At 39.8% G+C, this 14764-nt stretch overlaps 1 protein-coding gene across 16 annotated transcripts; it reads left to right on the forward strand.

The window, feature by feature from the left end:
- The first annotated feature begins 509 nt into the window (after positions 1-509).
- Positions 510-14640, forward strand: LOC121976248. 16 transcript variants are annotated; one of them, XR_006110593.1, is made up of 9 exons: positions 510-817; positions 2541-2613; positions 2728-2786; positions 2908-2958; positions 3040-10793; positions 10886-10981; positions 11072-11267; positions 11501-12111; positions 12660-12822. XR_006110593.1 is itself a non-coding variant. In XM_042528386.1 (8 exons), the coding sequence occupies exons 7-8, from the start codon at positions 12077-12079 to the stop codon at positions 14514-14516; spliced, it is 1860 nt and encodes a 619-aa protein (XP_042384320.1). In that variant the 5' UTR covers positions 533-817; positions 2541-2613; positions 2728-2786; positions 2908-2958; positions 3040-3117; positions 11072-11267; positions 11501-12076; the 3' UTR covers positions 14517-14640. The 16 variants fall into 16 exon arrangements, 3 of the variants coding, with proteins under 3 accessions (XP_042384320.1, XP_042384325.1, XP_042384334.1); XR_006110595.1 differs by having other exon boundaries at positions 10886-10976; XR_006110586.1 differs by having other exon boundaries at positions 10906-10981.
- Positions 14641-14764: the final 124 nt, after the last annotated feature.

The following is a 14764-nucleotide window of genomic DNA, read 5'->3' on the forward strand; positions in this document are numbered from 1 at the left end:
TTTACATATACTCTAATTAAATTATTGTCCGTTTGATTTATTTTTTAATTATATTTTCGAATTTGTTTCGGTTATTAATTCAATTTTTAACATCGAAATTAGTTGGCATTTTTTGTTACCTGCCCTGTGACTGCTTCGTACTCGTCTACCCCACGCAGCCACATTCGTATCAACTAATAGCCGAAAAGGTGAAACATCGCGTCGTTTCTAAACGAGTATGTCGAAGAAGAAGTAGGGGGCAGGTGGGTCCACGCCTGACGACCACCTCGTCACCAGCCACGACGGTACGGCCCACTACACGTGTACGGACCGCGTATTGCCGGACGAACTAATGCTTACGCGCTCTCTCATCTGGCCACTCATTCGCGTACCCTCGGGCCCTCGTATAGATATTCTCCAATCGTCTATCGGGTTAATTTGTTTGTGCCAAATTATCGTGAGTGTAGTATCTACAATATACATCGCATATATGATATATCTAAAGCTGATTCGGACACGTGTACGGTGATGTGGCGTCCTTTTCTCCCTTCTCTTTTCCTCTCTGGCTTGATTGGGGAAGAGTTCATCTCCTTGCCGTCGCGCGCCATGGATACATGGAGAAGAAGAGAGTAGCGTCGGAGTTTGGACTTCGTTTGCCTTCCTATCCACCGTTGCATCCTCCTCCTTTTGAAAACGTTTGATCTCAGAGTCGCTTCGAGGGAGTTCGTCCACTTTTTCCAATGGGCTTCCTCCTATCCACCGTTGCTTTTTGGAGGGATATTAGTCGCGAATTGGCGAATTAGATAATCGGACAAGAAATCTGTTCCAGATATTTCAGGTGAGCGACGAATTGTTGGCCTAATTCTGTGCGCCCGCCCTCGCTGCCTAGTGCTGTTGTTATTATTCGTTCGCTCCCTATATACGTTAGCAGTAAGTTGAGAGTTTGCTGCCTATCAATTATGTGGTTAGAATTAGGATTTTAGTTATTCTCTACAAGAAAAATTGAATTCTGGTGGCTTATTGTGGTGATCGGGTATCAATATATGGATGTTTAGGGTTATGTTCGAAATTTCTCAGTAAATATGATTTCTTGTGTGGTTCTACGAGGGAGATTAGAGATGTGCACGATGAATCAGTATAATTGGGACTTGAAATGGGATCATATAGGGGAAGGCCTGAAGAGATTCGTCGGATAGAAAACGGATGAAAAATTTAGACAGATGGTGAAGAATAAATGCCTTGTATATTTTGTCTTTTCTTGATGAGAAACAAATGAGTTAGACTATATATAATACATCCGCGAAGGTTATTATCCTGATTTTGGAGTGGTATTCTGATTTAGTTGTCAGTACAATGCTAATCAATGTAGGCGCTCTTCATTGTAGATTGCTATTACTGCATATGGATTATAAAACAGCTATCCTTGCTACAAGAGGGTTCTTAATTTTCTCGTCAATTGTATTAAATCTGATCACCATCATCAGTAAGTTGTGTTTGGACCTAACTATCTAGGATCAACAACACGAATCTTGTCCCTCCATTGAGCTTCACAAAAGGCTGAATTAAATCACTAATAAGATGGTAGAAAGCTAGTTCAAAGTTCGAATTATCAGAATGCATTCATGGAAATTTTCATTATGGTGATGGGAGTATTACTTGATATACAGAGTCTATTATTATACATGTGATGATAATTATGTTTTGTTTTAATCAATGAAGCCTTTTGACACCATAACAGAGTTAATAGTTATACTTTTTAGAATTTTATTATTATCAAGGCATATGGTTGAGGCTGTGGCAATAGCCCCATGCCGTCTATTGGCATATTTGCTTGTCAAGAGAGTGTAGCTTCTGTAAGATACTGAAAGGATAAAGAGCAGCCGCTGGAGTACTAAAACTTGGGTTTCCTATCTAGGCCTCGACCTGAAGTCATGCTTCTTTAGTTCCATCTTGGATAGTTCGAGGGTGCTGCTGTATATCTTCTCATCTTCATTATATATTAAGCTCTTGAATCGTTGTTGCTACTTGGGATTGACCTCTTCCAAAAGAAAATTTTTCTCTTTTCTAAAATTGGCACTGAGACTCACTGTAGTCCCTTGCTTTTGATGATATGGTTATGATGGATCCCATATAGCTAACAAAAATATTTTGGCTACTGTGATATCTAATGCCGTGATGTTCCTCCAGAAAATTGTGGTACTGATTGTAGGTTTTAATCATACTGCTTACCATCTCTGTCAAAAAGCATTTTCAACCTTGTGTCGTGGCTACTTGCAAGAGCATTTCTGGTCATGTGCTGTCTAAATTTTTGAGCTTATGTTGGACCTTCAGTCAGTATGTGTTTGATTTGTTAACCATACTGACTGGCATTACATACAGTGTTTATTGTCAGATACTATAGCGAAGAAATCATTTTGTAAGATGGTCTTCTATAAATCCAAAATAATTGATTAATATGTCATTTGTCAAAACTCCAGAATTTTCCTGGAAATAAATGTCTTGTCATTTATGTTCCCAAAAGGTTCTACATTTTGGGATTTTAAGCAATTATATACATGCAGATAGTGACTGAATGGGAAATAATGAAAAAAAATGACGTCTCCAAAAACCGAGAAAATGCCTTCACCTGTGCAGGTGGGTACATTTTATATGATGATTTTACATGAACGTTTTCTCTTTATTAAACAACTGATATTTATATATCTGGTTGCTTGTGCTGAACACTGGTGCAATCTTTACTAACTGTAGGTAATTCAGTAGCAGGGAGCTTAAAGAATAATCGGCTTTCGTGCTTTCAATATGTCACAGTTTGTTTACTTGCCGTCCTTTTCATACCTAAATACCTCAAAAATTGTTCTGTTTTCTTGTTTCAAGTAGTGAGAAATATTAGTTTCTGCAGTTAACTTAATCCATTATCATTTTCTCCAGTTGCAGCAGCAACCTGCATTTCATCCACATGCTGACTGGGCAGCTATGCAGGTTAGCCATTATTAGATTTGGTTTGAATCATTCTAAAGTAGAGCATCTAAGAATAGTACCAAAGAAACTGTTCTTTTTCAGGCATATTATGGCCCTGGTTATGCGCCTCATCCATACTTGTGATGCTTCCTCCTTATTTCAGCGCTTCAATTGTGCCTGGTTATGTGCCTCATCCATACATTTAAATTATTTGATAATGTTAACTATAGAGTCTTCAATTGCAACTTTATCTAAAAGGAGATTTATTATTTATAAAAGGTGAACCATGTCTTAGTTTATGTAAGTGGCATTATTCTTGCCTTCAAACTTTTATGTATAATTAATAAACAAAAGAGGAATTGGCACGTCATATGTATCAACAGTTACTCTCTTCAAACTGATCAAACTGTATACACAACTAGTGCTAAGTTGATATATTGACACCAAATTGGAGAATAGTCTAACATCTTTAACAGTTTACAAGCTAGTACTTGGAGGAAATTATGGTAATTATGGTGAGGTGCGGAAGGGAATACTCCAGTAGAAACACAGAAACTGAATGATTTGCAAGAATAGAGATGTGCACATGCATTAAGATTTCACAATGTAAATGAAGTGTCAACTGTTGGTCAATCAACTAAGAATCGAACTGCAAAAGAATGTTATTAGACACAGCATATGCACTGTATAAGATGAGTATTATCATGACTTTAATTCATCAGTCTTGATGTTGTTATTTTTCATGGACTCAGCCCTTTATCCCTCCTTTTGGGTCACCATATGCTGGAATGTATCCTAATGGAGCTTATCCTCACTCAATGATACCTCCCCTAAGTGGTTCTTTGCGACCTACCATCTTTTCTACATTGAACTTTGCTTGGGGTGTGGGATATATGGCAGCTAGTTTATGCACAGAATAAAATGTGCCTGATAATTTATTAGAATTTCTTTCATTGTGCACCATGTTTCTATTTGCAGGGTGCCCAATCCTGCAGCAACTGTAGCAGTAGCAGTGAGGAATATTTACTTGCAATTTATTTATTGATATTGGTTATAGTGTTTCATTAGAAGCATAAATTCTTTCCCTGGAGTTCAACTTTCTTCGCATATTTGGCCCTATTTTACAGATGGCAACTCCTTTGAGTGTAAAGGCTCCTAATACATCACTAGGGTGCAAGGACAAAGGGCTAACAACTAAGCTTTAGAAATACCAGATAAAAGGATCGTCTTTCGGAATTTGAAAAGAAATCTGGATTATGCCCGGATTTTATTTCCCTCGAAAACTTAGCACACAAGGAAAACTTAGCACTAAGAAGGAATGAGCTTCTTGGTTTTTCTCAAGGATGCTCAAACCCCTTACTCTCATAGCTTTTAAATAGGCGAGAGTAGGTTGTGAAATGATGAAGGCAGGTACTCTGTTTGGCCCCATCGTCCCTCCATTATTCACCCTATGTCTGCCATTAAAGCTTTACAGCACACTCTACACTCTTTACAGCACACCTTACACTCTTTACATCACATCACATCACTTTGGGAAAGGATGGCTCCCCGAGGCTCGATCCTTTCATAAAATAATACACTTATTAAAGTAGCATGTTTTGCCCACCACTGCTTCCATGTTATGGTGGGATTGCTTTTACTTCGTGCCCTATTTGTTGTACACGTTGCATCTCTATGAATAGGTCCTTTTGATGCTTCCTTATCTTTTCAAGATTTTTGTGATAATAGCTATCCCATCCCCCTTCTGCATGTCGTCTTCTGTTAAAGTCAAATTCCTTCATATGTAGGATAAGCTCCAGTTCACGAAGGCATTCCAGCACGTTGCCAATTGCCTCATCTTCAATCTTAGCCATTCGATTTCTTTTCTCATGCTCTTTCTTTAGAAAATTTTTTGAGAACGTATCACTAATTAAATCTTCATATTCAGTTAATAAAGGGAATCGATGAACAGGCTGCTTCTTCCTCAGCATCAGTACGAGTTGGTGGTCCAAATGCCACTTCTCCTTCTTTGGTTATGACCGCCAATGTTTCTGGTTCTTCTACTAGTCTTGAGAGCGTATCTGCAAGAATATTTAATTTACCATCTATGTGTTCAAAGTTTACCTTTACTCCCGTGCCTGTAATGTAATCAGTGAATGCAAGCCAGCGAACCCTTGATGGTTTATTTCTTGAGGTTTTATTATAGAAACTGATAATAGCCTGACAATCCGTCCGCAAAGTGATTTCTAACTTGTCCATGCAGTGGATTTTTAGTGCAGTCATAGTTTCCATTGCAGCATATATTTCCGCGTCAATAACTGATTTTACTACCGGAAATTTCTCATGAGCATAAGCACATACTTTCTCCATATTTCTGGATCATACTTGTTGGGCTTCCATTTACAAACTCCACCCCAGCCTGTCATGGATCCATCAGTTTCTAGAACAATATAAGCATTTTCTGGTGGGATTTCTAAATTTGGTAAGTTATTAACTTGGGCTTTGATTTCTTTGACTAAAGCCCAATCCGAGCTTTTCATCCGTTTATCTCCATGAGGTGATGTTTTTTCATACAGAGGTCCCAGCTTTGAACTTAAATTAGGAGTATAGGTTCGTGCATAGTTGAGGATTCCATCATAGCTTTGAACGATGGGATTTGGATCCACAACTCAAAAGGAATTCATGATTCCAAGTGAATCAGAACAGCAGCATATGAACAAAGGCAAGCAGGTACAGGAAACATATATTTTTGATGTCTTATTGCCACGCGAACTTGAGGACTATTGGCCATTAACACTACACAAAGATCATCCACATACATCTTGCACAAGGCAATATTTTGATTCCTCATTCAGAAACTTAATTGAAGGGGTATCTTCTATTGAAGAATATTATGAGGAGCAGCAATACAATTTACATCTACCAGCCACTCCTGCACCTACTCCTATTATTATTGAAGATGATCAGGACGATTTATATGTTCTCTATGATACTGATGAATGGATTAATCCATTCGCGGAAGGTGGTGGAAGCTCATCTACCTCATCTACAACAACAGTAGACTTTTATTCGGCTGAAGATCCTGACTTTTATTCGACTGAAGATCCTGAGGATTGTTATTTTACCAGCGAATACATGACTACATTACAAACTGAGCTAGACTATCCATTACAAAGATCCAGTAATGAAAGCTTGCTAGCCTCTTCATCAGCAGTTTCAACATACAATCCACCAACAGATGCTATTATGGGACCTCCACAATTTGCCCCTGCTACAATAAAAATAGAACCACCAAATGTCTATAATGATCCTGATTATTACAAGGCAAAGGTGGGAAGACAGCGAAAGGCAAATAACAATGAAAATTGGACATTGCCATCGGTGCAACGGCAAACAGGTGCAATGTTAATTCTTCCAGATAATATTGGGTTATATCATGATAAAATTTCCAGATGGGAATCAATAACCACTAATGTGGTGGATTCGAAAATATGGGCTGACAACAGAACCAAGGTCCAGTATATTGAAAATTTGCTTGGAGAAATAGAAAAGAAGACTTTTATTCAATGGAGAATGATGTTCCCAGATCAGTATGATAAGCTAATAGAAGCAGCTGATGAAACATAAAATGTTCTAACCCAGATTAGAAGGATTATAACTCTTGAAGACCCAGTTTCAGGATCAATTGCGGAACAAAACCAAGCTTATTTGGATCTTGAGAGACTGGTATGCCTTGATACTAAAAATTTAGTTTCTTATATGAATGAGTATAAAACATTGGCAGCAAAAACAGGCGCATGTTCATCAATGAGGAACTCTCTAGTAATTTCTATAGAAAAATGCCGCCATTAATTGGAAGCTATCTGGAGAAGAAGTTCCAAGAAAAGCACCCAGGAAACACTATAGGAGTACTCCCGCGAATACATCATGCATACCAAGAATTAACAGAGATGTGTAAACAGGCCTCTTTACAACGAAGCCTAAAAGATTTGCAGTTCTGCTCACAAATACTAATACGTTCATACTATCATCAGTCATCCCGACGTTATGGCCTAAGAAAAGGAAGGACATACAAAGGGAAACCTCATAAGTCTCATGTGCGGATTATCAAGAAGAAATATCAGAATGACCGAGCAAAGGTACGAAAATGCAAATGTTTTAGTTGTGGAGAAGGTCACTTTGCACGAGACTGCAAAAATAGATCCGGAAATAAAGAAAGAATAGCTATCCTCAACAAATTAGATCTTCCAGATGATTATGATGTGGTGTCAGTAGATCTTGAGGAAACAGACAGTGACGCAATTTGCAGTTTTTCTGAAGGAGAAATTAACACAGAACAATATTGCAGCATGGTAACTAGTTCTCTACCTGAAACATTATTTATGCTAATAGGGGAAACCCATGGATTGCAGGTTCAGGTAGACATACTAGAGGAACAATACTACTGCGAACATGAATGGCAACTAAATCAGGAAATTGGCTCCCAATTCCTCAAATGTATATTCTGCAAGATGAATACCACGCAAAGAGCAAGAGGTCACTGTATGAATTGTAAGTTAACAACATGTACTCTATGGGCAGGATATTATTTAAAAACATCCTTAAGGCCATCACCACCACCAACGGTACAGTATGATGATAGAAATCTAATTTCTGAACTTGTCAATTATACCCAGTATTTGTTAGCAGAAAACAGGAGGTTACAGGATGAACTAACTAGAGTATTGAGAAGGAATCAAGACTCAAAAAATCAATTGACAAAAGAATTATTGGAAGATCTGCAACAATTATCAATCGAAGATCTTCATATGGGAAAAGAGCAAATATCCTATTTGGAAGAACAAATTATATCCAAAATAACTGATGGACAGAAATCACAAAGAGGTATGATAAATCGCCTGTATAATATTAAGGTTGGCTTTGAGATACAAGGGATACCCCCATTTAGCGTGAATGCTATATTGGATACGGGAGCAACATCTTGCTGCGTTGACATCAAATCAGTCCCAGGTCAGGCTATTGAACAAAACTCATATTCTATTACAATTAATGGTGTAAATTCGCATCAGGAGGCAAATATAAAGATGAAGAATGGGCAAATGACTATAGGGGAAAACAAATTCAGAATTCCCTTTACCTATTCCTTTAATATGACTTTGGGAAGAGGTATTCAAATGGTATTGGGTTGTAATTTTATACGAAGTATGCAAGGAGGAGTCCGGATTGAAGGCAATACAATCGCATTCTACAAAAATGTGACAACCATCAATACAAACCAGAGTGCTGGGGCCGCCATTGAAAAACTTAGTCTTGAAGAGCTGGAGTATATTCAAATTCAAGAAGAAGTATATTTTACAAGTATAATTTCCAAGCAAAATATTCTTGCTAAGCATGGAGCATTAATTAACAGGTTAAGAGAGCAAGGATATATAGGGGAGAATCCTTTACAACACTGGTCGAAAAATGGCATTCTATGTAAGATTGATATTATCAATCCAGATATCACAATACAAGATAAGCCGTTATCCAGTATCACACCTGCAATGAAGAAAACCTTTGAAAAGCATATAGAGGTACTTTTGAAATTAAAGGTTATTCAACCAAGTAAAAGCAGACACAGAACTATGACAATGATAGTCCAGTCAAGAACATCAGTTGATCCAGTCACAAGAAAGGAAACAAAAGGAAAGGAGTGTATGGTCTTTAATTACAAGGCACTTAATGATAATACATACAAAGATCAGTACAGTCTTCCCGGGATCAACACGATACTTAAAAAGGTTGATAATTCAAAAGTATATTCTAAATTTGACTTAAAGTCTGGTTTTCATCAAATTGCTATGGATCCTTTCTCTATTGAATTGACGGCTTTTATATGCCCATCTGGATTATTTGAGTGGCTGGTGATGCATTTTGGCCTAAAGAATGCACCTGTTGTATTTCAATGAAAAATGGATCAGTGTTTCCAAGGTACGGAAGACTTTATCTCTATATATATTGATGACATCTTAGTATTTTCCAACACAGAAAAGGAGCATATTAAACATCTGGCATTATGCTAAGCATTTGTGAAGAACATAGGTTAGTCTTATCTCCTTCAAAATGCAAAATTGGAGTTCCGAAAATAGAATTTCTTGAAGCAGAAATTGGGGAGGGAAAGTTAAAGCTACAACCCCATATCATAAAATAAAAAAAAATTGAATTCAAGGATATGCAGCTAAAGGTAAAGAAAGGGTTACGGTCATGGTTGGGAATCCTCAACTATGCACGAACCTATATTCCTAATTTAAGTTCAAAGCTGGGACCTCTGTATGAAAAAACATCACCTCATGGAGATAAACGGATGAAAAGCTCGGATTGGGCTTTAGTCAAAGAAATCAAAGCCCAAGTTAATAACTTTCCAGATTTAGAAATCCCACCAGAAAATGCTTATATTGTTCTGGAAACTGATGGATCCATGACAGGCTGGGGTGGAGTTTGTAAATGGAAGCCCAACAAGTATGATCCCAGAAATATGGAGAAAGTATGTGCTTATGCTCATGGAAAATTTCCGGTAGTAAAATCAGTTATTGACGCGGAAATATATGCTGCAATGGAAATTATGACTGCACTAAAAATCCACTACATGGACAAGTTAGAAATCACTTTACGGACGGATTGTCAGGCTATTATCAGTTTCCATAATAAAACCTCAAGAAATAAACCATCAAGGGTTCGCTGGCTTGCATTCACTGATTACATTACAGGCACGAGAGTAAAGGTAAACTTTGAGCACATAGATGGTAAATTAAATATTCTTGCAGATACGCTCTCAAGACTAGTAGAAGAACCAGAAACATTGGCGGTCATAACCGAAGAAGGGGAAGTGACATTTGGACCACCAACTCGTACTGATGCTGAGGAGGAAGCAGCCTGTTCATCACGATTCCCTTTATTAACTGAATATGAAGATTTAATTAGTGATATGTTCTCAAAAAAATTTCTAAAGGAAGAGCATGAGAAAAGAAATCGAATGGCTAAGATTGAAGACGAGGCAATTGACAACGTGCTGGAATGCCTTCGTGAGCTGGAGTTTATCTTACAAATGAAGGAATTTGACTTTAACAGAAGACGACATGCAGAAGGGGGATGGGATAGCTATTATCACAAAAATCTTGAAAAGATAAGGAAGCATCAAAAGGACCTATTCATAGAGATGCAATGTGTACAGCAGATAAGGCACGAAGTAAAAGCAATCCCACCATAACATGGAAGCAGTGGTGGGCAAAACATGCTACTTTAATAAGTGCATTACTTTATGAAAGAATTGAGCCTCGGGGAACCATCCTTTCCCAAAGTGATGTGATGTAAAGAGTGTAGAGTGTGCTGTAAAGCTTTAATGGCAGACATAGGGTGAATAATGGAGGGACGATGGGGCCAAACAGAGTAACCGCCTTCATCATTTCACAACCTACTCTCGCCTATTTAAAAGCTATGAGTGTAAGGGGTTTGAGCATCCTTGAGAAAAACCAAGAAACTCATTCCTTCTGAGTGTAAGTTTTCCTTCTGAGTGCTAAGTTTTAATGCTGCTGTGGGCAATATAACTTCAAATACTGCTGCAAGTGCTCGACGACATGGGCTGCAAGGACAAAGGGCTAACAGCTAAGCTTAATGCTGCTGTGGGCAATATAACTTCAGATACTGCTGCAAGTGCTCGACAACATGAGCTGTCACATAGGTTTTTCTGAGTGCATATTTGTGGATTAGCATTGCTGAAATTCAGTGAGCAAAAGTTTGCTTTCAGTGGAGATCCAAGTATGTCTTTATTACACATGTACAGTGATTATAATAGTGCAGATTGGTCTAGCAATGGAAGTGATGGGAGTAATTCAGCCAGAGTAATGCCCCGTTTTCCTTTTTTCAATTCCTTTGTTGCTTTCAATAATGTCTAGTACTTTTATGGGATCGCACGAATATCACATCTATTCAGAATACCCTCTCTTGTAATAGGGATCTAGCAACCAAAGAAATGTTGGTTCTGAAGATAGACCATCATCAGCTATCATTGTCCAAGCTAGCTTGTACTGTAATTCCTTGAATTGCGTTCTTCCAGTTTGCCTAAATCAAACAAATAATACCTCCTTTTAAAGTCATTAGATATGCTTTTTAACTGCAGATGATAGAAAAAGTGACATGGATTCTAATCCTGTCAATGATGGAGAAAGAAGTACATCCTTGAAAGTTTCTTCAGGAGTTTCTGGGACAGCTGGTCTAACTCAAGCATTTTCAGTGAAAAAAAATGGCACACCTGTGCCCCAAACAACTATGATACCTGGTTGTGACGCTGTACCTTCTGAACCATATAGATGCAGGTGCGTGGAATCTCCACTCCAGACTCGGATCCATTGAGAATAGAGAACTCAACTTTATTGGTATTCTTATTTCCTGCATTCATTTACTTTTAGCAGGTCAGAAATGTATGATTTGATCCAGTGTCAGTCAATGCCTGTCTTTTTGATGCAATACGACTTTGTTATGCGATAACCATTTCGGTTAATCCAACAAAATACATCGAAAACTAATAATCCTTTTATTGCATGGACAGGATAGACTGAAAAACTCGCAATTGATCTAAGCAGAACTATTGTCTCTTCCGGAAGAGGAGATTGGAACTGCACCATCAATTTGCTGCTGCAAACTTCTTGTCAATGATCGATAAACCAAGCTCGATTAGTCCACTGAAAAGCTAGAAGATGACAGCTGTGGCAGGCCCAGAGATGGGTATATTCCTGGGAATTACGCACGTGGCTATGTCCTGAGTCAATCCTCGTTGCCACTGTAGACGAAACCAAATTCACAAATTAGCTTCCTGAATTGCATGCCCTATTTGCCGCTCTTTGGTTCATCGAATGTGGACGCCATTTCGATCAGGATGTCCACATTCATTGAACCTCGGTAGGAGCTGAGCATCCATCTCATTAAGCAGACCCAACAAATCAAACCTTTGGCGACTCGTCGGGTTCTTTCTCCTCCTCCTCCTCCTCCTCACTTTGTGCTTCCGCTCTCCGTCTTCTCTCCGAGTTCCGAGAGAATCAGCCAATCACAAGAAGCCTAAACCCTGACTCACTTATCTTTGATGATCTAGGAACGGCCGTTGCGGGTCTTCGCTTTCTCTGCTTTCATGGAGGAGTTGACGAAATCTTCCCGTGCTCATAGGTATCTTGCTCATCTTTATGCATTTCGGAGTTTAGGTGTCACTGGAGATTGTACTTTCTTTCCCTGCGTTTGCGGAGTAAGTTTCGATTTCGACTTCGCCGGTTTATATTCGGTTGTGCTTGCTTCCGAACAATGGATTTATCAATAGTATATTTTTGTTGGTCTGGTTGATCTTTATGTTGCCTAATTTTTTCTGTGACTAGGCTTAGAAGTCCTAAAATCTAGTTTACTGTTTACAGTTCTGGTATGTCAGATCTTAGCATATTATTATGGTCGTCCTCAGATAGTAATGCTTAGTAAAATCTACTTCTTTATTTTGTTAGACATTGGTCCTGGTAGTTCATTGAGAATTATCTATTCCATCATCAGCTTTTGGTAGAATGCTACTTGTTTGGATTTTTTTTTAAAGTTTTATACAATGGACCGCTGTGATACATCTGGTTTTGACAGTGGAGGTTCCGAATCTTTATTCTGGTATTTCTAACTCAGAATTCTTGTGCTAAATCTATTTCCTGGGAGATTGGCTAACTAGTTCTTGTTTAATCAAGTTTGATTGGCCAAAGGGTCCTCTCATGACAAGGTTCGTGGAAAAGAACATGCTGTCCATGGATTTTGCTTCCTGCAGCTCCATGCAATCAGGAGGTCAATTCAGTACTCAAGTGAAGATACCAGTTGATTTGCTTCCAAATGTGTACGATTACACTCCCATCATGGAAGGGTCAAAAAGTGAATCAAATGATTTTATCAGATTTGTGAGTCCAAGAAATCTGTTGCTTGCCATGAGTTTGGGTCAGTCAAGCACAACAGGCAGCATTTCAAGAATTTCGTCAGCCAAGGAAACTGATGAAGAATCCTCTGCAATCCTAGAACTTAATTATCAGCTTCATCTTGGCAGCAGCAATATCTCAAGTAATAGCAAGTCATCAGTTACTAGTCCAAAAGTTTCTCATACTGGAAAACTGTTTGGCTTAGAAGTAAGTCCATCAACTGGATCTTCTGAATCTGCTCTATCTAATGCCAACCATTTAACTACAGGACAACAATTGAAAAGCTTGAATTCTTCCGTAGTAGCAAACCCTGTGCTGATCAGCAATGAAGAGAGATCAACAGGGACTTGCTGGATATTTGGGGCATGCCTTGGACCTGGCCAATCCAACTTAGAAACAGCTAGTAGCAGCTTTGCTATGCAGATGAAAATGTGTGCTGAAGCTGATTCTACTTCAGCGGTTCTAGATTTCCCATCGACCAATATGCAATCATTGAAAAACCCAGTTTTCGTCCCTTCCGGGGTTTCTAATTCTCAAAAACACAGCAAGAGCATTAAGCACTGCCAGTTCCAGGGATGTACGAAGGGCGCAAGAGGCGCTTCTGGCCTATGTATAGCTCATGGCGGGGGACGGAGGTGCCAGCGACTCGGCTGCCAAAAGGGAGCAGAGGGAAGGACAATATATTGCAAAGCTCATGGAGGTGGTCTTCGGTGCCAATTTCTTGGCTGCACAAAGGGTGCTGATGGTCGTACCGATTACTGCATTGCGCACGGCGGTGGTCGGCGCTGCAGCCATCCAACTTGCATTCGTGCCGCGAGGGGAAAATCCGGATTGTGCATCCGGCATGGCGGTGGCAAAAGGTGTCAGAGGGAGGACTGCACAAGGAGCGCAGAAGGTTCTTCGGGCCTCTGCATTTCCCATGGAGGTGGGAGGCGCTGCCACTTTAAGGATTGTACAAAAGGTGCTCAAGGCAGCACGCTGTTTTGTAAGGCTCATGGCGGCGGCAAGAGGTGCACATTTCCGGAATGCACAAAAGGGGCCGAGGGGAGCACTCTCCTCTGCAAGGGACACGGCGGAGGGAAGCGTTGCTCGTATCAGGAGGGTGGAGATGTTTGCCCAAAGAGCGTGCATGGAGGAACTCCATTCTGTGTAGCCCACGGTGGCGGGAAGCGGTGTTCGGTCGCCGGGTGCATTAGAAGTGCCAGAGGCCGGACTAGTTTCTGTGTCCGGCACGGCGGCGGAAAACGCTGCAAGTTCGATGGATGCGATAAGAGCGCACAGGGAAGAACCGATTTTTGTAAAGCGCATGGCGGAGGTAGGCGATGTTCGTGGGGGCAAGTCGGGTCGCTCTGTGAAAAGTCCGCGAGGGGGAAAACAAGTCTGTGTGCTGTTCACGATGCTCTTGTGCGGGACCATCGTGTTCATGGCGGTGGCATGGTTCGGCCAAAGCCCGATCCAACACCCACTGAGCTTGACGAGATGAAAGCAATTGTCACTGAACTAGGCCCTTCTGTGAAGCTGGAGAGCAAGGAAGCAGTGCATGGTCTACTTTCTCAGTCTGAGTATTATGCTTTCGAAGGTAGGGTTCGTGGAGCCAGTTTAATTTCAACCATCACTGCGAATGCAACCTACCTTTAGATGCCACGTATATGCTAATAAGCTATTACTTGGGTTCCATATATATATTTATCCTCCTGTTTTGATTTTTAGTTGTGCGATAAGGTTGATAGTGTTTGTTAGAAATTCCAAGTTTGGGTTTGAATCAGCTCCTAGAGGACAATACCAAACTTGACACAAACAGCTCCTGCACTCAGAGCAACAGTACCTCGAATCAGCCGCACTCTGTCTAGCCCGATCTGCTCACTTGTAATGACTAGCCAAACTTA

The sequence above is a fragment of the Zingiber officinale genome, chromosome 1B (assembly GCF_018446385.1).
Source record: "Zingiber officinale cultivar Zhangliang chromosome 1B, Zo_v1.1, whole genome shotgun sequence".
NCBI lineage: Eukaryota > Viridiplantae > Streptophyta > Magnoliopsida > Zingiberales > Zingiberaceae > Zingiber > Zingiber officinale.

Bases quoted from the DNA above. Each gene is read 5' to 3' on its own strand.
- LOC121976248 (XM_042528386.1), top strand. From the start codon at position 12,077: ATGGAGGAGTTGACGAAATCTTCCCGTGCTCATAG. The intron at 12,112-12,691 runs GTATCTTGCTCA...TCTCATGACAAG, and splicing joins AAATCTTCCCGTGCTCATAG to GTTCGTGGAAAAGAACATGC.